This window comes from Manis pentadactyla, chromosome 4 (genome assembly GCF_030020395.1).
Source record: "Manis pentadactyla isolate mManPen7 chromosome 4, mManPen7.hap1, whole genome shotgun sequence".
NCBI lineage: Eukaryota > Metazoa > Chordata > Mammalia > Pholidota > Manidae > Manis > Manis pentadactyla.
In genome coordinates, this window is record NC_080022.1 from 72325210 (window position 1) to 72349100 (window position 23891).

General features: G+C 42.1%; 1 protein-coding gene across 10 annotated transcripts in view; it reads right to left on the reverse strand.

Moving 5' to 3' along the window:
- Window positions 1-2493: 2493 nt before the first annotated feature.
- MCOLN2 (mucolipin TRP cation channel 2) overlaps window positions 2494-23891 on the reverse strand; it is a 56085-nt gene continuing 34687 nt past the window's right edge. For 9 of the 10 annotated variants that reach the window (XM_036890243.2, XM_036890239.2, XM_036890233.2 and 6 more), the window contains 10 exons: window positions 22857-22941; window positions 22659-22755; window positions 20846-20945; window positions 13804-13916; window positions 12516-12665; window positions 11005-11106; window positions 10775-10897; window positions 7505-7711; window positions 6018-6136; window positions 2494-4444 (listed from right to left, as the gene is read on the reverse strand). In XM_036890243.2, the coding sequence (XP_036746138.2) occupies window positions 6053-6136; window positions 7505-7711; window positions 10775-10897; window positions 11005-11106; window positions 12516-12665; window positions 13804-13916; window positions 20846-20945; window positions 22659-22755; window positions 22857-22941 (1061 nt within the window). In that variant the 3' untranslated portion in view covers window positions 2494-4444; window positions 6018-6052. The remainder of the gene's footprint in view (window positions 4445-6017; window positions 6137-7504; window positions 7712-10774; window positions 10898-11004; window positions 11107-12515; window positions 12666-13803; window positions 13917-20845; window positions 20946-22658; window positions 22756-22856; window positions 22942-23891) is intronic. The other variant, XM_036890244.2, reaches the window with a different exon arrangement.

Below are 23891 nucleotides of genomic sequence, written 5' to 3' on the forward strand. Positions count from 1 at the left end.
AGAGACTGGAATCTCTAAAGAGCTTTTCCCAAATAGCCTCTCTCACCCTCATGCATTTGCCACCGCAGATCAGCAGCAGCAAAGCAAGCTGGCTTGTAGTTTACAACTCTTGACAAGTTTGGTGAAGTCAAGGCCTCCTAGTACAGAATGGAGGTCTCGCCCAGGGTGAAGGACAGAGGATTTGTGATGGCTTGTGCACCTCAGGGACCTTAACCCTCCCATCAGGACTTTGGCTTTGCCCTTAATGGCAGGGCCTTTAGGCTGCTGGTCCAAGCTGCTTGGCTGTAACCACAAGTGAGCACCTGGTGGCTAAATTGACCTTTGCCTCCAGGATAGGGCTAGATGTGGCATGCTTACACATTTAAAGTCCTAACAGAAAACATCCACCCAAAGTATGTGGTGAGCTCACTACAGAATCAAGATCTTTCTGGATGGCCCAGGTAAATAGGCTTCCTATACATTTATAAACTATGTGAAAAAAACCTTTCTTAAGGTCTAATATTCACCAAGCACTTATAAGTCATGTCCTGTTCTATGCACTTTATGTTTGATTCATTAAATCCTATAATCCCCATTTTACAGATGAAGAAACAGAAGTCCTGTGAGCCTGGTCCAATGAGACTCAGACAGGAGAAGGACAGGAGCCCAGGGAAAGGATGCAGAGGAAACACCTTAAATGTTTTCACTGTTCCTGTTTCCATGGAACCTACTTACAAACAATGGCAGAAAAGCAAAAGGAAAGAACAGGTCAGGTTTCAATCCCAAATTCAATTCAGTGCCAGGTTTTTCATGAGTTATCTGACTTAAATTCCAGTCTACAGTTTGTTGAGGCTTATCACCATCACTTAGAAGCAGAAAGTAACTTGCCCAAGGCCACAGTCTGCCTAGTTGACTCCTGCACCCATGTTCTTTCTTACCACCCCAAGTCAACAGGCTTAAGGACGTTGCATCTGGCTTTGAGGGTGTTACTGCAAGCTAAGGAGATACAGTTCACAGGGAACTCTCCAAGTGGAGGCCTCAGATAAGAGACAAATGGTTTGTCCCAGGTGTGTCTATTAGCAGAGTTATGAGAACAACATTGTTCAATAAAACCCAAACAGATAATAGAGTTGGTAAAATGACAAGTGTTTAAAATTATTTAAAAGACAGGAAACAATGTTTCCACAGAAACAAGGTAACCTTGAAAAATATTTTTCTTCCTGAAAGTGTTTTGTCCAGCTGGAGAGAAAAGAAATAAAAGGAAACATGAAAAGCAATAAAAGGAAAACAAGAGCATGGAAGACCATCATTACTCTTCTATTCATATGGCAGTCGTGGCTGCAGATCATAGAAAAGGCCTTCATAGCCGTTCTAGCCAGAGACAATCTAAGCCCTGGGGGTATACTACGAAGGGAACAGTGATCTCATTGCACCTGATTCTGGCCTCATGGGAATGACCCTAGAGAGCCACTAGTTACACGGTCCTTAGTTTAAAAGCCAGATATAATTCTTGCTGTTGTTTATAAGGAAACTAGTTAACTAAAATGATCAATTTGACAATGTGTTCTGTGTGTAGGTGTGAGTCACTCATTGCAAACTTCAGTGATATTAACAGGATGATTTTTCCAGCCTAGATTTGGTGTGGGCATGTGGAGACAGTGGGGGACAAGGGGAGGGAAGGGGACATAAGAAGGAAAATCTGATAGGGGTCTGGTGTGGAGGGGCAGTGATGAAAGAGGGAGAGCCCTGGCATGAGTGCCCTGCTTAACTCAAATTCTCCTTTTCCCCAATAAATGTAAGAGTTACTACTAAGATAGCTCATGTATGACTCTATGCAGGAGACGATCTTAATCCCAAGTTGTTATCATAAGCATTTATTGAAGAACATCTATACACTAGTCCCTCTACCTCCTTACTGCTTTTAAGAAAGTGGGAGGCCCCTTTTGGAAACCAGATAGTTAATACAGATTTGATCTGAATTTTTTTACTGGGTAGATATTCAGAAATACTGCATTTAAAAAAATAGTAGTATTTCCACATGTTATGATAAAAATAAATGTCTTTGGGAAATAAAAATACCATCTTTCCTTGCTTGACAAGATAAATCCCCACCATAGTGAAGTTCAACTGTTAAAATGAGTGACCGCTGCTGTTTACTTCCTCATGTCATGTGTGTAAAATCAGCAATCAGCGCAAGTGAAGAGGTGTCCAGATCACGGTTTCAGATTCATCTCACTCCCAATGCCAATGGCTACTTCATATTGTGTAAAGAAGACCACAGGAAAATATGCCAGGAAATGTCCACTGCAAGTGGGTTTTTTTTTTCAAGTGTGATCTTTAAATGGCTTGATAATTCTTCAGCTTGGAGTTTCTAATTTGGTATTGCAACCAACTTCATTTCTGTGAAGAACAATAAATTAACAAATATCTTTGTCTTGCTTGAAAGTTTCAGCCCCAGGCAAGCTCATTATGGATTCAGTGAGACCCAGAAAGGACAACAGAACAGTCTTGGGGTAAAAGGGTTTTTAGCAGGCTTTATTCTCATGGCTGGAGGTCGAGCACTAGAATCACGTTCCCAAGGAACCTACTTACAAACAATGGCAGAAAAGCAAAAGGAAAGAGCAGCTCAGGTTTCAATCACAATTTCAATTCAGTGCCAGATTTTTTATGAGTTATCTGACTTAAATTCCAGTCTACAGTTTGTTGAGGCTTATCACCATCACTTAGAAGCAGAAAGTAACTTGCTACATCCAGCAGCCTGCAGGTGGTAATCCACCTCATTTCCACCTCTGCACAGAGCACTGGGTGGAGCTCTTGATATGGTGACTCAGTCAATAACATCTTATTGCCTATGGGTGTGGAAACAGTGGTCTAGCAGTAGGCCAGTTACATAATCAAGTAGTTTGGGGTCAGGTGAGGATCCTGGCCAAGGCAACTTCCATTTACCCATAGTTTTCCAACCTAAGAATCTCATTTTTAAGACAAACTAATTTATTTTTTATGAAGTATCATTGATATACCATCTTAAATTGGTTTCAAATATACAACACAGTGATTCAAGAGTTATCGATATTATTAAACCTTCACCCCCTACTAGTGCAGTTACTATCTGTCAACATCGAAAGATGTTACAGAATCACTGATTATATTCTCCACGCTGTACTACCATCCCTGTGATCAATCACATTATGATTGAGAAATTTTGTGCCCCTTTATCCCCTTCACCCTTCCCAACCTCCCCACCCCAACCCCTCCCCTGTGGTAACTACTAGTAGCTTCTCAGTGTCTGTGAGTCTACTGCTGTAAAACAAACCTTTATTTGATGACAAACACACATCTTTAAAGAATAGCTTTAAACACCATGTTGTTTTGCATACTCTGAAATGCAATTTTTTTTCATACCAACATTATGATGTCCTAAATTAAATGACTAATACAGAATTTCATTTTCATTGCTCTATTGTACTAATGCCTGTAGTTGACTGTGGTTTATTCTCCATCATCAAGTTTACAGAAAGGAACTTTGGAATTTCAGTTATGGTCAGTCAGCTGACAGTCCTCTTTCTAAACTCCATGATTAAATAAGTCAGTATTTTTGGAAGTCCTGGTCAAAGATTTTTGGGGTCTCTCTGTGTTGTCACTGGATAAGGAGGCCTAAAATTTGATTACCTTTAGCAAAAGAATTTTAGTTAACAAATATCAAGTGGTCATCACTTCCTTTCCTGTAACAGAATCGGGCAGGAGGAAATGGAAAAAAGAACAATGATTTTTAAGTATTTGAGGTGGAATAGGAATACTCTATATTCTAGGCATGCATAGGTTATAGACATTCTGAGGGCAAAAGATTAGAGAAGAAAACTTAAGAGGGACAATTTACAGTAATTTTTTATTTGAGTAGATGCTCTGGAAATTTTGAGGAATTGTCCACCTCTTGGAACCTTCTATCTCCCTTCTTTGACAAAGCCTTCTCAAAGGCTAGAACAGCAGATTTTCCTCCTTCACTGCCATAAGGAGAAAAGTTAACTCCGCATATGTTCAACCTAGCATACCTTTCCAAAGAACTGTGTCACATTAGAATTGGAAGAGGTGTCAGAGGTCATCTGCTCCACCCTGATGACACTGGAGGAACCAAGAGGTTTAGGTCATGGGACACATTTGATAACTGGCAGAGTCCAAAACGAAAGACCACATGTTCTGATGATCAGGCTTGAGGTTCTGAGAACAATTCAAAGGAGAATTACTCTGTTGTGGTTGCCAGACTGGTCAGCTGAAAAAGAGCGAGCCTGTTGCCTGCAGGAGGTGGAGCTGTGCTCACTGGGGCTGTCCGTCATGGGCACTGGGGAGGCGCCCAGCCACCAAACGTGTGATGATCTTGCTCCCTGGGTTCCCTCAGTGAGGTGTTTCTCCAATATTTAGTCTCCAGTCACAGCCTTCCTCCATTTTCTTCCATTCTTAGGTTTCCAGCCTTTAAACACATCCAGCTGCAGTTAATGTTTGACGAGTCTAAGCCATCATTTGTTCTCAAGCCCCAGGTATAGTCTGTTTCCTTCACTGACCCTGTGGCCTTCATTTACCCTCTGCAGGGTCCACCCAAATCAGCTGGAGCTTTGATCTGGCTATTCGACTAAGACTGCTCTAGCTGACTTCACTCATGACCGTCTTTAGTCACAGACATTTCTGGTTTCTTTTTTTTATATCCTCTTTTTCAAAACATTCTACACCTTAGTTCTTCAGTCAACTTCATTGGTGGATTCTCTTGTTTCATTTAATTCTTGTACTCCTCATGATGGGCAGACCCTCCTTCAAACAAGCCCACCCTCTCAACAGCCCTGAGCTCACCTGATGGCGAACTATCTGCTATGTTGCCCCCTTCTTCCCACCTCTCAGACCCGATCTTATCAGTGAGTCATCTCATCCACCCCTTAAATCATCCACTTGTCCTGTATGGCTGCACAAGAAAACATTTAACAACCTCCTGGGGCTGTGGTGCAAACTAAGGTCCAAATATAAAACACCCAAAGCCTTTGGTTACTTTCCAGAATTCACAGTACATTCTCTAATGAATATTTTTGTTTTATACTTAACTACATATTAGAAGAGCAACTATTAGAGACTTTCTTTATACAAGGTGCCTCTTAGGAAGCAGCTGCCTATTAGGAAAACCAATTTCCCTTTATCCCAGCTTCCATGGCAACAATTTAATGCTCTGAGAGGATGAAGTATGGTTTTAAAAACCACTTTTCTCAGAAGACCTCATTTCATATTTACCAGACCTTTTATGGAAATGCTCAATCATATCATTTCAAATCCCAAACTGTGGTATGAATTAATTAACAAAAAATACATCCTGTGGTTTTTAAGTAGCAATTATGTTCTTCCATCTTCTTTCAGGAATTTGGTTTACGGAATTCTCAATAAACATGGATAGGGGATATTTTTAGCTAACAACTCCCATCTCTGACTTCAGATGAAAACAAACCTGGTTACAATTAGGAAAACTATCCTCATCTGACCCTCCTAGTTTCCCAAACCACTACATGGATGCTTTGCCACTGAGGTGCAGACCATTACTCTGAGAATCCTAATGAACAGCTGCTCAGTGAAACCAAGCACATGCACAGCCTCCTGTCAAGCAGGTTTCCTGCTTTGTTCAAGAGAGGTTGTTTGTACCACAAACTGTGGAAAGGGAAAAGAGTCCTTTGACATTCCCAGAGCTTCACCTCTAAAAAAGGGGCTCTGACTTCTTAGTCTGGCTACTTAAGAGTTTGCCCTTTTGACTTTAGGGACAGAATTCATGCTTTCTCATGGAGGCTCATAATATTCCTGAGAGATTTTAACCATGTCATGTGGTTTTCTACCCTATTTTATAAGCAATATTAATTTCTAAAGCCAATTTCAGTGGGAGGAAAGAAATGAAAGACTATTTCCCACAATAAGCTGATTTCTGAGTGTCATGTTGGCTTTGGAAGAACTCTTTGCTGAGGCAGCAGAGCAGTTCATTTCAGGAGCACAGAGACCTGACGAAACACAGTACTGACCTCAGGCAGCAGGTGCAGGACAGGAAGGCCAGGGACTATTTCTGATACTTCTCTTTGCTGCTGCATTCCTTCAGGAATTCCTGAAGATCTGTTTCAGGAAACCCACTCTGTTGGTATTTCTTTAAAAAGTACATAGAATTGTTATCTTATTTTGTAGGGCATGAGAAATTGCTCCCTTTATCAATAAACCAAGCCCAACTTTGCTGGTATAAAACTCTCCCACATTGGTAGCTCAGATCCAAGAACTGGTATTAACAATGATGAATTAATGTGTCAGGCCCAGAAGGCCAAGCCAGGGCCTCCGTGGGAACAGAGAACAAGCTCAGAGGAAAACTTCAGAAAGAAGCTAGGGTGGGGCAGGGAAGAGGTGCTCTTAATAAGGGCAATGAAGGAAATAGTTAAAAGTCTGAAGTTTTTAATGCTAATTGCAAACCAGATAAGACTTCCCCTTCCCCTCACTGCCTGTGTAGCATCTGCAGAGGAAGTAATCTCTAGTTCCTCTATTTTTATTGTAGTTGGTCACTTAGTGGGGCAGAAGGCACTATGTTCTTCCAAGAAGATACAAAGACCCTGAGATCCCCTCACCTAATGCTTAGCGAGGTCATCTTCCACATCAGCAAAGCTTGGAACCCCCACTCCCCCCGAACAGGGGCACTGCCATGGCAGGGACAGAAACCCGAGGGCAGGAGTGTGCAGCCCCTCCTCCATGGTCAGCCCAGGGCTCAATCTAGCTACCCACTCCCATGTGAACACTAATCTCCCAGACACACAAAGCACTCAGGAGTATTTCCAATGGACTGGCTTCTTCTGAGTGAGGCTGAGAAGGGTTTAAGAAGAGGGCAACACCCCGAGGCACTGACGTGGCACTGCTGGTGGCCCAGATACTGCCCTGAAATGGGCTTTTCCAAGTGTGACCATCTGCTGTGGACATAGCACCACCAGTGGCAGAACTTTCTTCAAGCTACAAATTAAGGATATAGGACCCACTGGGTGGCCTAGGAAGGGAGGAAGCTAAGCAGCCACAAAAGCCTTCACTTTCATAATTTAAATGAAACCATGAATTTCCCACCACACAAGGGGCTGTGTTGTCCAGTGTATATGTGTGTCTGTATCCAGACAGTTGTTGGGGTGACAGTCACCCCTCATCACCGAGACTCACTACCCAAAGCCTAAGTTCCAGGATAGGCAGGTTCCCCGAGAGTGCTGAGACCCACAGCCCAACAACTCGATTTACCAAACTCAGCCACCCTTCCCTAATACCTTTCCCTTTCCCACACACCTCCCAACCACTCTACTCTGACCTGGGTGACAGGGACAATTTCACCTGCATTAAATTAACCTCCAGCACCTAGAAGGCTTCTTTTCTACAAAACCTCAAAGTCTGAGTAAAATCGCAGCATGTTAAGATAAAAATGCAGTATTTTCTAAGTTCGAACCTATACAGAATTTGCAGTAGATTTTGGCAGGAAATACTGATGATTACTTACTTTAATGGTGTCATAAGAATCTGTAATAAGTGCAATGAAAAGGCTAAGAATCATATATATAAAAAGAGTGATGAAGGAATATAAATACAGGCGACTGAACAGCCACATCAAGATGCTCTTCTGCTGGATTTGAGCAAAAGTCGCAAACATGTCATCACCGTTGATCAGAGAAAAGAGACATTCGGCAACAATGTTCAGATCTTCAAACTGCAGCGGGAGGAGCAAAATTAGTTTTTGAGGGAGATTATCCAATAGAGCAGAGAAACATCTAGTTAGCTTGGTTTGTTGAAGTTGTTATTATTAATAATCAACATCATTATTTCCATTATTATTATTAAGTAACACTCAAGACATCTAGAATAGCATAAGGAAAATATTATTCAAAACTCTCCTCCCCACTCACAAAGATAATCTCTTAACATTTCCCCCAGTTTTTCCCTTGGCACTTTTTAGATATTTGTGGTCATATCATCTAACCATTTTTGATCCTGATAATTTTTTCCTGCTTATCATCATCATATGTTATTCACACTTAGAGAACATTTGTTATATAACAGACCAAGACCATTCCTTAGAAGTGTAGAATTTAACCATTCCTCTGTCATTGGCCATCTCAATAATGTTGCTGATACAAAGAATGTAATGAGCATTCCAAGCATAATAACCTTTCTCTTTCACTGGGGCTGAGCAGTCAACGTTTTCAAGGCTACACTCCACCAACGGCATTGGGAAAGAACTGTAGCCACTGTATTCTGCACCAGCGAGGAGGGAAGTACCTGAGATACTGCGCAAGCTCAATAAAAGTTTGCTAAATGAATGGTTTCACTGTGGCCTTTCCGACCACAGGTGTGAGTAATTTCAGCATATTAAAAACTAAAGATTGCCAAAGGGAGGAAAGTGTCAAAGGATGAATGATCCTGGCTGGTGTCTCCTAGGGGCCCCCAAGCTAGCAGGGACAGGCCACACCCAAGACGTATTACAGTGCCCCGTGGTGAAGCTGGGGTGGGCTTTTGAGAAAAAGTGACCCTCAGAACTAGGACCCAAAGGTTGAGCAGCTCACCAGTGAGAGAACGGGAGGGAGCTGCTCAGTGAGTATGGGGTGGATATGGCTCTGAGCCTAGACGGTGGCTGGATGGTGTGTCTGTGCCACACTGCAGGGGGCCTTGCTGGCCTTTCACAGACTTCAAGCTGATACAGGCCACAACTGAAACTAGTGAAAAGCTTCAACCGGAGGAATGACATGATCTGATCTGTGTTTCCAATAAGGCAACTAAGGCATGCAGAAGATTTCCTAGAATGGGAAAGCCCAGGGACAGGAATCCCAGTGACAGGGCAGTGCAGGAGCCCAGGACTGCAAGGAACCCAGGAGAGACAGGGAAGTGGAGGAACTGAGGGGAAAGCAAGGGGAAGGGGCTATTAATGGGCTTGGTTTTAGATGAGGTGGGTTTGAGGTGACAGGTAGGAATGCTGCTATGAAGTAGTTAGGTGAGGCTGACACCTGGACTGGAGTGCAGCTGACAAGCAGTGGCTGGTGTGGAAAATGACTGGAGCCCGTAGCCACCCTGGCTTTAAGTGGCTGGCAAACTACTGCCATGTCAAGTAAAACAAACAGGAGATGCTTCATAAAGTAACAGCTCTAGGGCCCGAGGGTTAAGTGTTAGATGAATGTGAAAAACTTCTATCCAAGGAACAGTAGTGACCTAATAACGGGCAAAAGACAATAGAGCTTTCAGAAACACAAATGGAAAAAGTTACTATAGAATTTTGAACGAAATTCTGTCTTTAGCAGTAGGGTCGTATATCCATTGAGTCAGTGTGGCTCTGCGGATAGCCAAGTCCCTAATGGGGTAGGTGAGATGGAGGGCAAAGGACACTGGAACACTTGAGGTGAAGAATCAAAGCCAAAATTCTTAGGCTCAGTATTTATTCCACATGGTACAACACTGCCCTCTAGTGACATAAATGCAGAAAGCATTCAGAGCGTGAGGCAAGTAAGGAAGAAAAATGTAAATTTTCCTGGGCTCTAAGACAGTAAGTTCCTCAGATCAGAGAGATACTCTCAAAGAACAATTCTTACTAATGAGTCATCTTTAACACAGTGGTATGGCATTAGTAGAGCGATAAGATTATCAATTTTACTATTAACCCAGAGATTCTCAAATAGATAAACAGTAATTCTCTTTGGACATTGAGTGTAACACTCAAAGAGAAAAAAGCCTGGGTATGTGCCAGGTTACTAGGACTTATTTTAGTATGACAATAGGAAAATCTGAAGTTTGTGGATTGCTCACTTTTTGTGAATATTTATAAAACAGATTTGATCATGTTTTATTTAATGCAACTATCAACATCAAAACTTGAGGCTGAACTGTTATACAAGCTTCAGTGAAATCCTTTGTTTTTTTTAGCCTCTTTTCTCCTTGCAGAGAACCTAAGACAAAATAATAGTATCCCAGTCTGTAGAAAAGATTAAACAAAGGGGAGACAGAAATGCTTAGTGTAATGTCTAACATATAAGCATTAGGTGTCAGCTGCTATTATTTTTATTTTTGTTGCTCTTGCTGTCCCAACTGTCAGAGGCCCATGGAAGAAAAATTAAAAGATGCAATGATTCCTTTTACTTTTCCTGGTTTGAAAACAAGGCCTACTTAATTTCAATTTCATTTCCTGAGGTATCTATCAATCAAATTTATCATTTTAAAACAAGAATGTCTGAACATAGCCTTGATGTCCCAGAGAGCATGGTGCTGGCTGCAACCTAGTAATAGTTCTGAATTCAGATATTGATCTTTAATAAGGCACTGAGATGATACTGTATTCAAAGCCACCTACAAAAACAAGATGTGTTACCATTTTAATCAAAAGTCTAATATGGTCATTCTGGGAAGGCTTTGTCCACCTTCATTCTCCTCAATTAATTTGCTTGCCAGCTCCAATACTTTAAGTTAGAAATATTTTGTAACAATTTTCCTCATTATTATCATTTTTTCATTTCTGCTATGGTGATCTCAAGTCCAAACATTTTTCACTGGACGATTGGCTGAGTTAATGTATGACCCCATAAGCCAGTTCTGAGCAAGTAGGGAATGTACTCTCCCATCTCTTGCAGTTCTTGTTTCAATATCTTGAAAAGGAAAGAAAAAGCAGATGCATAGATGCACGCTTACTGACATCAAATGTATGTGCTTGAGAGAAATGGGAAGACGGTAAATGCTAGAACTCACTTTTAAGGTTCTCAAGAGCCTAATTTGTGGAAGGAAGAATTAGTACCTTGTCATGATATGGTCCTAAGACAATCCAGCCGCAGAACGTGTAGCCCAGATAGATCATACCAGCGCAGGCGCAGAAGCGGAGAACTTTTGGCAGTGAAGCTTGCATCGTTAAAATGAGCACCTGGAAAAAAAAATCAACAGAGTGGGAGAAATTTAGAATTAGCTTACTCGAACACAAAGGAAAAATGAATCTCAATCCCAGGGCACTACCCCAGGCCACATGCTTACGTTATATGCTTGGAAGTAACCCAGGTATCTGATGACTCCAACCCAGACAAAGAGAGTAGATGTTCCAAGCAAAATGCTGCACAGATCGTAATCCGTGAGGTTCTAAGGAATGAAAAATAGACATACGAGTGAAATGTTCTACTCCACTCAGCTTATTAACCTCACTTTACATTGACTGGTAAGGACTGGATCACCTGCCTCTTAATAGGTGATACTCGAGTTCTTTAAAGGAAGAATAGAGAGCACAATTCCAAACACGTTGCTCATTTTCTTTTAGAGTTTCAATTGGTTGAACTGATCTTTTGTTGTTGTTCAAATAATCCTGAAGTAGAAAATGTATTTACCACTAATCTAGGCATTCAAAAATATAAACTAATGGTGTTTGTTAAATATCAAATGATACCATTCAGCTACTTTTGAAAGAAAGATCAAATGTGATTTGCTAACACAGTTAATGCTGTCAAGGATTTCTAGGTCTAACTAAGGAGACAGACACACAGGCACAATTCTAATATAATATGCTAAATGCAATGAGAGACACAATGCTAGGCTTGTCACAAAGGGCTTTCCATGGGCATGACCCCGGAGTGGAGCTGGGCCAGGGGATAGGGTGGGAGAGGGCGCTGCAGGTAAACAGGCAAAGGCTGAACACGGGCACAAGGCTGAGAGCCTAGGGGGCAGCACTGATGCGGTGGGGAGGGTGAGAGAGCTAGAGGCAGGGTCCCTGGAGGCCACGCTGGGGGAAGCTGCTTCCTCCTCGCCGGGGCCCCATGAGACAGAGGGGGTTTAGACACTCCCAGGAAAATTACTGTGACAGCTGTATGGCTGGACCTGAGGGATCTAAGGCTGAAGTTGGGAAAATGAGTGAGGAGACTGCTGTAGCCCAGGTCAGAGAGGAGGACAGCCCGAAGGAAGCCAGAGCGGTGGGCAAAAGAGAAGGGAGGCCCTTTAGGTTCAGGAGGAAAGCTGGTGAGCCTTGCTGACTGACAGCAGAGCACAGATGGGACGACGGCTGGGTGAAGGGGGAGTCAAGATTTAGTCATGAGATGAAACCCACTAACAACAGCAGCCCAGTGTCAGGCACCTAAGAGGCACTCAAATATCCCTGCCCTCAGCTCCGTCAAGGCAGTGCCCACTGACCATGCAGGGCCGCTGCTGGCTCCTGGCAAGTTCGCTTCAGGGCTCAGTGGCTCTTTTTGCAATGTAAAGAAGAAGAAAAATGAAGGCCCCCCCCAAACAACCCTCAAACTTCAGTTCCTATTCCAAAGGTGCTGTCAAGTTTCCTGGGGGATAGTCACGGGAATAGGACTGATCTTCCACAGATCATCAACTTCCTTATTTTCCCTTCACAAGGAATTAAGTCAGAGGAAGCTTCATTTTTATGGAGGTGAGAAAAAAGGAAACATGAAAATCAAACTAGTCGCCAGAAGGGTTTTTTAAATATCTTAAGGTGCCTAAGGTCATCCAGAAGAACAGAAAGAACAAGAGATTTAAAATGAGTTACCCCCTACCTTTGCTTTAATTTCCGTCTTTAATATGGATCCAATTATTGTCATGAGGTCGCTGATAATCACCAGGACATACCATCCATTGATGAACTTCCACTGGTCGAAGTTACACACCTGCCGCTTGTACTTCTCCAGGAAGAAATTCAGGAATCTCTGTGGCAAACATTTTAAAAGGTATTTCTTACAAACACCAATGCCCTCTGGAGGAAGAATATAAGCGCAAACCAGTGCTCTTACCCATAAAATGATATGGTGAGTCCCAACTTGGAGATTATGGCACACTTTTCTGCCCCTCATCTACCCCAGCTAGCAGGAAGCATTCAGGTGCCTGTTAGCTCAAGGATTAAATGCTTATGCTCTAATGCCAACCAGCTCTTGTCATAATAGCTAACATATAGTACATGCCAAGTATTTTACATATTACCACCAACTCACTCAGTCTAATAGCAACCCTGTGAACCAGGCACTATTTAGTCCTATTTCCCGAGGAGGAAACCGAGGCACAGAGAACCAAGCCAGGGTTTGGGTCCAGGCAACGGTGCCCCAGTGTGTGTGTCCCCAACATCACTTCCCCCTTTAGCAGAACAGGAACCCTGATCTTGGATTCAGAATATCAAGAGACTTGGAGGGGCAGATAAGAGAAGTGAGTATTTACAAAGTAAGTTGGCAAGGTCGGGAATAAGAAAATTAGAACACAGACTATTTTCTTGTTCTACAAATGGTATTTCAATGACTTCCAATTTTCCTCATCCCAATCTGCATTTACACACATGCCACCAACTAGAATAAGATTTGTGGGGAGCTGGAGTATACATTCCCTAAAGCCCAGAGGGTAAACAGGTAAAATAAAACTCAGGGGAGAATTTCAAAACTATTTAAAAGTAGAATAAAGTAATTGATGCTTCATTATAATCCATGTACCATGCCTCCCTGTCAAAATGAACTCTGATTTGAAGATAAAAGATGAAACCCACACATGCTATTGCTCTGTTTGTAAGCTCACTCCTGAATAATTTTAAAGGGTCTCGTTTATTCTGGAAACATTCAGAAGTCTGAGAGTTCACCACTGTGTACCTTATTAGCTCAGTGTTAAGCAGGATAATTATTTGATTTATGACATCACCTTCAACCTCAGGTTGATTAATGCCCCATAGGGGGGCAGTCACTCAAAGATTCTGATTTGGTCAAGGGACCCCTAAAGGGCAGGATGACCCAATGTCAGGAGTCTATTGTTTTGACAAAATAATGGTGAGGCCAAGAGGGGAGGGAGAAAATTTACACACACACTTACCTTTCGTAACCTGAGAGCTAGAACAATGGATCTTGTGCATAGAATAAGAGATGCCAAGCAAATCACAATGACAAATGAGTCAAACACCAGAACATACTGAGTATTTTTCTGAACTGAAGAACAAAAAACAGAATTCAATGTTACACACACCTTGATATACAAACAAATGGGTGGTCTGAAAAGAAGTTGAAATGTAATGCTTATGTATCAGGAACAAACCACACTAGATTCATCCAGAAGTCCTTAAATAAGGCAAAATATCCTCTTTATACATTTTAAAACATATAAACTTCATAAATGTACTGCAGTGTATTTATAAATACTTCGTAAAGAACAGCATGCAACAGAAGTTGGTCCATTTGACCTCCATTCAAGAGAGGCAACACTGCTAACATATGCTGAGTTCTTCCAGAGAAGCACAAATATCAAGTTCTCCATGAATGGGGAATGATTAAAAACACTGCCACTCAGAATCCCCATTTCTGCTTCTCAACCTTACTGCATACTCTTACCAGCAAAGAGTAGTAAGAACTGCACATGGAGAAAGGAACCTCTTGGCATGGAAGTAGTGAGATTTCTGTCTTGGAATACACAGTAGCACAGGAATATACTGGAGGGAGATGAAGCCATAACCTCAGTTTCTCTCAGACTTGACGGTCACATGCCAAATACCAACCCTGGTCCTCCCTTGCCTGGCCCCCTGCCCACCCCTGCAGCTTCACCACCTGCCACTCACTGCTCTCCCTCAACCTCCTCTGCCTTGAGGACGCACTGCTCTTCCACTTCCCCTGTCCCTACCAGGCTCTTTTTCTTGCCTCAGGGACTTGGCTTATTCCACTGCCTGAATAAAGACCCTCCCTGGCCACACACTTTTAGATAGGTTTTTTTCAGCTTCAGATTAAATAGATTCCTCCTCAGAGCAAAATCCTGTGAATTCCTCTCTTAGTCCCTTCCTATACTCTATCATGGCACTCTCCACAGGTATGCACACCCACACAGCTCCTTGTATTCTCTTTTGCTTCATGGCCACTGAACTTGTGATCATGTCTTTAAAAACAGCACAGCAAGAACAGAGACAGTATAAAACAGGAAATGACATGATCTCTGGAGCCAAACACCCTGAGTCTGAGAGTGGCTCTGCACTCAGAAGCTGTGGAGCCTGGGGGAGTTGCCTCACTTCCCTCATCTGAAAAATGGATAGAATGAAGAAAACACCTACACTATAGGGCTCCTGTGAGGACTGAACAAGTTCACATATGAGCACTTGCAACAGCCACAGGCAAATAACAGCAATTTATAGTGGCTCCTGTTGTATTATTCAATGTCTACCTTCCCCACTAAATAACTGGCTCTGGAAGGCAGGGACCATGTGTATTTTGTTCTGCACCACAGTGCCTGTGCTTAGCATGATGCTTCAGTATGCTTACAAATAAATTCAGAGCCTCCAGTGGAACATGAGAAGACACTGAATAATCTGAGTCAGAACTTGCGAAGTTCTCTGTGCTAAGTTAGAGGCAGAGGGAGAGGAGAAGGCACGGGGCTGTGAGAGAGGAAGAAGAGAAAATCAGCCTGACCCCCAGCAGGACACAGGGAGTAAGGAAGAAGGACAACCAAGGATGACTTCGGTTTCCTGTTTGGGGTAAACTGACCTTAGTCTGGACATGCATGATAAGAGAGGACAACCTGGTGATAGCTAAAGCCATGGGTATGGACACAGCCACGCAGAGACAACAGAGAGAAATGCAGACTAGGAAGGATTGGGACAAGGGGGCAGCAGCACGTGAGAAACAGAGAGAAGATGAGCTCAGGAAGCAGAGAAAGGCCAGGGGAGAGGGAAAAGGGACTGGGGACAGGTGACCTTCAGGGGAGAGTCTAAAGTCAGACCACTTGGGCAACACGTCTACAGAAAAGGCATTTAAGAGACAGACCAAGTGTCCATGGATTTAATGATGCAAGGGCGGGAGCAACAGAGGCTTCAGTGAAGGCAAAGGGCTCACCAGGGGGATCTGAGCACAGCCAACTGGTAAATGTGAGGCACTGAGTGAATTAGTTAGCCTTGCCAAGCTTCAGATGTCCCCACCTCCACGATAGGGGGAGCAACGGTGCCTGCCTCACGGGCTGTCAGGCAATCAGGTGAAACAGTGCGTGTCGAGAGCCTGTGAGGACAGAGCCTAGCACCCAGCGCTGACTTTTACTTCTAGCCATTTTATACTTAGGAAGTTTGTTATCTCAAGATATCATCTAATAGATAAGTAAGAAAACACCTTAAGTCAACCAGAGGCCAAGACCCTTTCTTTGGACCCATGGAATGGAGCAGAGAGAACCTGCACAGTTCCTACAGAGATGGGACTGAAAACCTTATGAAATGCAAAGGATGGCATCTAGTACCTTCCTTTCTGACCTACAGCTGGAACAACATTTCTGAGATTACTTGTATAGGGCCTTATTTAGAGATGGTAAAACTGAGACCCAGACCTAGAAATATAACCATTAATCCTAACAAAGAAACCAGTATCATTTTCTGGTTTGATTTACTGAGAAGACTAGTTGGTGTGCCACAAAATGTATTTATGAACATAGTAATTGCTTTCTTACTCAACTGAAACTATGTTGCTCCCACAGGAACATTTCTAAAACCTGGGTTTGTTAAACACTGGTCCAGAGAGATGCCCCTGCCAATGAGGACCACCCAGTCCTCCCAGAAGCCCTGAGAAAGTCCCCCAACACCGCCACCACCCACCTATGTAACTTTACCCCAGGCCTTCCCACCATTAAACCCCTTTTCCCTGCAACACTCATTTACATCCCCCAACAATGGGAGTCTTGCCCACCAGTAACTACCTCCTCCACCCCCCATGCCCCAAGTGCCATATTTATAAAACCAAGTTAGACTGAAGATTCATGGCACATTTGGGATGGGTATTAGAAGCCACAAAAGGCAACATGAAGTTCATATGTGAAACTGGACATTCCCTCTGATTTCACCCTGAGATAACAGGGCAAGAGGAACATGAGACAGAAGCCTCAGGGTAAGTGTAGGGATGCGAAGGAACCTCAGAACATTTTGGAAATAGCTCAAGAACCCCACCAGATGTCACCCTTGTCTTTGTCCTGCTTTTCTTCCCTCCATGCTCCCCATAAGCTGGGGAAAACAATCCACCAGACAGCTTCACATGCAGAAGAAAATCTGCCAGAGTCGACTTACTCTGCCTGCCTGATGGCACAGCCCAGCAGGGCGATGGATGGATGCCGCACAGAGGCCTCCAGAGGGGAGGCTACTGATACCTCTTCTGTTAATTAATCTGACCATTGCCCCAGTCTGAACAGCCCTCATGAATCAGAACAAGCCCCCAGAGAAAAGACTGTTAGCAGTCGTAAAGCAACCATAAAACTCAGCTTGTGACCCTGCACATTCCCCGCAGGCTGGTGGGTTATTGTCCCTGGGCTGGCAAATAGAATCAAGTTCAGGTGACTTCAGGGGACAACTCCCTGGCCAGCTTGGCCCCAAGGAAAAACAAGAGGTGACTAACATGAGGTGTGGGAAGGAAAACAGGTGGAAACATCTTGGTAGTGTTCCCTTATAAATCATTTCTATAGAAATTACAGTATGCATTGTTATAGTCAAGGTCAATAGAATGAATGCTGCTCATTCTACTGTGAATGGTTTCAGGCAACTTTGGAAAAAACATGGCCCACAGCAAGCCTGAGTGAGAGTCCAGTTGAGCAAGTTTGAAGACACATTCAGAAGACATTGTGATGCCTTGAAGAAATTTAATCTGAGATTTTCATCTAAAGGTATGAGAGCAATAGAAAAATTTTAAAGAAGAAAACATGATGACCTTTCATAGTTGGAAAAACAGGGGAATGAACATTCCGAGAAGTAGATTATGCCATAAATCACTGAATGACATATGCCTTATGATGATTTTATGATGATTTCATGTAACCAATCCCCTACATATTGCTTGAGGTTTCTGTGAATAAACAGGCCAGGCCAGCTTAGCACCTCTGCTAGTGTCTGTGTCCTCACTCATTCGCCAACGCCGTTCATCCTTCAGGAATCCCTGCACTCGCTTGAGCTGGACTCCGGCAAAAATCCATTTCCCTGGAGCTTGGTTCCAAACTTCAGCTTGCTAACTTTTTAAAAACATCCTTTTATTACAAATTCATGTTCCCTTACCTTCAGTTTTCTTAAGAATTAGGTTTCTTAGGACGCAGCTCTGGAAGAAGCATACCAAAATGTTAGCATTTCTGCTCAGTCTGTGAGGTCTGTGTGCTCTCTTCACCAGCCCCAGGATGGTGCCGGAGCACCTCTCCTCTGACGCCAGGAAAGGAAGACTCCCCAGTATTCTGAGGAGCCCTGTGGGGAGGCAGGAAACTGTGTCCTGGTCACATGTTTAACTAACTCATTCTGTCAGAATGACTGTTTCAAACCACATTTCATATAAGATACAGGTTAGTTTTTCTTCACATAAAATAGCTGCAACCGGACATACAATGGGGAAATGACAGTCTCTTCAACAGCTGGTGTTGGCAAAACTGGACAGCTACATGTAAGAGAATGAAACTGGATCATTGTCTAACCCCATACACAAAAGTAAATTTGAAATGGATCAAAGACCTGAATGTAAGTCATGAAACCATAAAACTCCTAGAAAAAAACATAGGCAAAAATCTCTTGGACATAAACATGAGCGACTTCTTCATGAACATATCTCCCTGGGCAAGGGAAACAGAAGCAAAAATGAACAAGTGGGACTATATCAAGCTTAAAAGCCTCTGTACAGCAAAAAACACCATCAATAGAACAAAAAGGCATCCTACAGTATGGGAGACTATATTCATAAATGACAGATCTGATAAAGGGTTGACAATCAAATTATATAAAGAGCTCACACACCTCAACAAACAAAAAGCAAATATGCCAATTAAAAAATGGGCAGAGGAGCTGCACAGACAGTTCTCCAAAGAAGAAATTCAGATGGTCAATAGGTACATGAAAAGATGCTCCACCTCGCTAGTCATCAGAGAAATGCAAATTAAAACCACAATGAGATATCACCTCACACCAGTAAGGATCACCGCCATCCAAAAGACAAACAACAACAAATATTGGCAAGGATGTGAAGAAAGGGGAACCCTCCTACACTGCTGATGGAAATGTAAACTAGTTCAACCATTGTGGAAAGCAGTATGGAGGTTCCTCAAAAAACTCAAAATAGACATACCATTTGACCCAGGAATTCCACTTCTAGGAATTTACCCTAAGAATGCAGCAGCCCAGTTTGAAAAATACAGATGCACCCCTATGTTTATTGCAGCACTATTTACAATAGCCAAGAAATGGAAGCAACCTAGGTGTCCATTAGTAGATGAATGGATAAAGAAGATGTGGTACATATACACAATGGAATATTATTCAGCCATAAGAAGAAAACAAATCCTACCATTGGCAACAACATGGATGGAGCTAGAGGGTATTATGCTCAGTGAAATAAGCCAAGTGGAGAAAGACAAGCACCAAATGATTTCACTCATCTGTGGAATATAAGAACAAAGCAAAAACTGAAAGAACAAAACAGCAGCAGAATCACAGAACCCAAGAATGGACTAACAGTTACCAAAGGGAAAGTGACTGGGGAGGATGGGTGGGAAGGGAGGGTGAAGGGGCAGGGAAGAAGAAAGGGGGCCTTACAATTAGCGTGTATAATGTGGGGGGGCATGGGAGGGCTGTGCAATGCAGAGAAGACAAGTAGTGATTTTGCAGCATCTTACTACGCTAAAGGACAGTGACTAATGGGGTATGTGGGGGGGACTTGGTGAAGGGGGGAGTCTAGTAAACATAATGTTCCTTATGTAATTGTAGATTAATGATACCAAAATTTTAAAAAAATAGCTGCAACCTATACTTGGACTTGGAAAACATGCATCTGATCTCTGTGTTTCTATGGCAGACAGTTTCTGCTGTAACCACTTTTTAACAGAAACTAAAACTATACTCTGATCAGAGCCTTGAGTCAGTTAATGGAAATACTGAGCCCAAAACTCCAGGATCATCAGGACACATTATGCAACTGAAAAGTAACAGGCTAAAAATCAAATCTGCTAAAAAAATCTAAAATAGTTCAGAGCAACAGATATTTTATATTTTATTTTGTTCTGATAATCTGGTCAAAGGCAAATTCAGTTAAACAAAACTCATAAATTAAAAAATACCGACTGCCTGTCATTACCTCATCCTTTCCCCTCTATGAGAACAGGTCCTGTGAAGCCCATTTTAAACTGTGGATTATGAGGTGTTATTTTGAGTAATGACTGAGTGAATGACCCCGAGTTTAGACAGCCTGCTTGCTCTCTGGCCTCTGAAGGCCTTGATCCCTCTCCACTGCCGAATGCTCAGATCAAAGCACACTGTCTCTAAGAAACACTGCCAGATTTCATTTGTCACTCTGCCCCAGCCAAAATTAACCTTTGCTCTCTTTATTCTCATCCCTTTTGTACTGCCACCACTTATTCCTCTTCATGACACATTAGAGCTTTTATGGGCATATCTTATAAGGCATTTCTCCCTTTTTCCATAGTGCCTAGCAATGACTATATACTCACTCATGTTTTCAGGGTTTTGCTTTCCATTCCAACTCATGTAATACAGAAACTCCTGGAAGGTAAGTACTATTATCATCCTTCTTTTGCAGAGAAAGATACTGAGACATAAAGAGGTTAAGGAATTTGTCCAAGATCACAGGCATAGGAAATAGAACCAAGACCCAAACCTGGGCATTCTGACACCAGAATGCAGTGGTGCTTCTAACCACTGGCACATGCTGCCTCTTCTAAGAGGTGTGTGATCAACATTTGCTGAATTAAACAAAAATGCAAAGCTTTGGGATATGCTGTACAGAACCAAATGCTCAAGATGTGGTCTTCTGGAACTTTTTCTTCCTATCACCATCCAAATAAACCATTTGAACACTCCAAATCCCAAAATAAATTTTTAAAAAGTATCCATTATCCACAATGGACAATCATATAACATACTTACTAGATCCAGATATGTTCAAGTTCTTACATTCTTCAATGTTAGCATCACTGTCAAAATAGATTTTGATTTTGCCACTGTGATCTTTATTGTCAAAGGTAATCTGGAGACACAAATGTATGGAGAGGTTATAGCCCAGCAGAAAGTATGACTTGCTAGATCAACTCTGCATAAAACAGCAATGGCATCCAAACCGCATGCTGATTCAAAAAGAATCATACTGATGAATATGTCCTCATCACATGATTCTTTCGCAGTGTTCTATTATGAATGGAAAACATATGGTCCAAAGGGTGAATACATGAAGTTCTACCAAATCCACATTTGGGTTCAGAGAAATTTTAGCTCAAAAGAGCTGATTAAACCCAAGAACTAAACTGAGATTCACCGTTCTTTAACAAAAGAACACAATGACCTCATTTATTTTCCTGAACAGAATTTACATTTACTCTAACTTGGTCCTTTGGGTAAGAAATTCTACGTTTTTACCAGGCTGGAAACTATTTTTCTGTTTGCTTCAAGTGCTACACATAATGCTTTCAGAAGTGACAAAAATTGCTCCAGGGCTACAGGCTGAATTTAACATTTCCAAATGCCCTCAACCTTCCACATTATGTTTCAATCTTTTAAAGTTTAGAAGTGAAGTATGCTGAGCAATTTAGGATTTGAGAGAAGTATTTTAGGGGCTTTCCTGGGGGAAAATGAGACCTTGGGGGCCAGGGTTGCTGATGGAACAGCCACAGTTCACAGGTATGGAAATGAGGCCTTAGATTTAATTCTTGAAACTCGGTTTGGTCATAGCGATATTCTTACATTATGCAGAATGTGTTTTCTGTTTAGAGATGTTCAGGTCCTTGTGGATTTACTTACGGAACACGTACAGGTTCAGTTCTCTGAGCTCTCTGCCTGAGAGTTTTTTGGGTTTTGTGATGTGTTTTGTAATGTGTAGGTCACCCTAGGGAGGTAAATAATGCTCTTCTCTGCCAGAGATACTCTCTCTTATGACATATCACAATTTATAATTACTTTTATTTCTTTGCTTACTTGTTTTTCTGTCTCTTCCACTAGGCTTCCTGAGGGCCACTGTTCCTCTAGAGCTTGGCAATGCCTGGTACATAGTAGGGACTCATTAAGTACTTACTGATTGCTGTTGAATGAAGCACTTTGCTGAGTTGCTAAAAGACAGTTACATAAAACTGTCAGCTCAGCATTCAGTAATGAAGTTTTGCCCTTCACTAAGGAAAGAAGGAAGGAAGGGAGGGAGGGAGGAAAGAGGGGCAGAGGGAAGAAGGGAGGGAGGAGAAGCAAGCATGAAGCTCTATGAAAGTGAGAAAGGAGGTTATTATTCCCACAAAAGCGAACAGTCTTCTATGGAACACTCCCCCTCCAAAAATAAAAGCAGCAGCAACTGAGCTTTTGCAGACTGGCCTTCAGATCAAGGGGGCAGTTTCTGCCTCAAGGTTGGAAAATATTTGCTACATTCACAAAGCCCTTCCTTCGAAAAAGTTGAGAAAAACATTACAGACATTACTCACATTTGTCATCAACTTAAAGAAAATGTATTAAGAGAGTAAGATGTCAAAGCCAATGGTGAACACTCCTCTCTTCTCAACCCATATATGTACTCTTAAAAGTTGGAAAGGGCTTGTTTCATTACAGAAATAATGTCTCTGGGTCAACAGTGCTATAAAATATCATTAAACAGTTTTAAACACAACTGCATCTAACACATTTATAGGCTGATGTGTTTCACACTCTATCTACACAAGGAGTAGAGAAAAACAATGAGAAACAGCTCAGCAAAGCAGACACTTGCCGTGTTCTGGAAGACGTAACAGCCTGGTAACTCTCCGGAATGAATCTTCTGTAGATAAATGCTTTTGAGGTGAAAGGAGATTTTGACTTGTATGAGCCTGAATAACAGATATTACAAGGCATAAATTGTCATAGTTTTACTATGGTCTCCTTTCCCCATCCCTGTCACCTGGGAAATGAGACTTAAAAACCTATTTACCGATAAAATTCCAGTCTGAAGAATGATGTGTTCTTCCAGTCCTGAGGGTTCTTGGTGAGGACCTGGAGGTCTAAGTGAACACAATCTAGGGCAATGAAAGAAAAACAGTGATTGTCCCAGGCAAGAGTCAGATGCTAAAACCAGTGGGCCAAGGTGGGATGAGAGGCAGGAGACTCGCAAAGTTCCAAAGGACCTCCCCACATAGTACTTGCTCGTGATTGTAACAGCAAGGTCAGCAACCTTACAGTGGAGAACCGGGCAGTACCACCCTAACCGATGATCGAGTTAACACCACCAATGGTGAGATAATAGACATCATGTACTTCCTGAAATAATGTACCATTTGTGTAGTATTTTTGCCAAAATGCATAGTGTCAATCTAGTCATAAAGAAACCAAAAACCCCAAGTGAGGGACATTCTACTCTTCAAAAAACGTCAAGGTTATTAAAAAAATAAGCAAAGGAACTTTATTTTGCTCCAGATTAATGGAGACTAAAGAGAAATGATAAACTAAATGCAGCATGTGATGTTGGGCCAGGGACCTTGCAGAGCACATGGGTGGGGAGGGGGCAGTTTTCTTTTGCTATAAAGCACATTAGAACAATAGATGAAATGTAAATAGGGTTTGTAGATTACAGTACTGTATCAATGTCCTTTCATGTTTTTGAGCACTGCACAGTACCACGTAGGAGAAGGTTTTTGGTTTGGGAACTGTACGCCACAGTACTTAGAGGTAAAGAGGCATCGGGTTTGTACCTTGCTCTAATACACTTTAGGAGAAATATTTATTCAGGAGAAATATATTCTTCCAATTATATATTGGAGGAATGATGAAGCAAATGCGGTACAATGTTTGCTTTTGGAAAATCTAGATGAAGGGTATGCAAGGAAATCTTTGTGCTATTTGCAACTTCTGGGGTAAATCTAATGCTTTTTCAATCACCGTCACTTTTCATTTACCATCACTAAATCATGACACATTTCAAAATAAATACATATAGAGAAAGGAAAGGAACTTAGGTGGTATTCAAAGA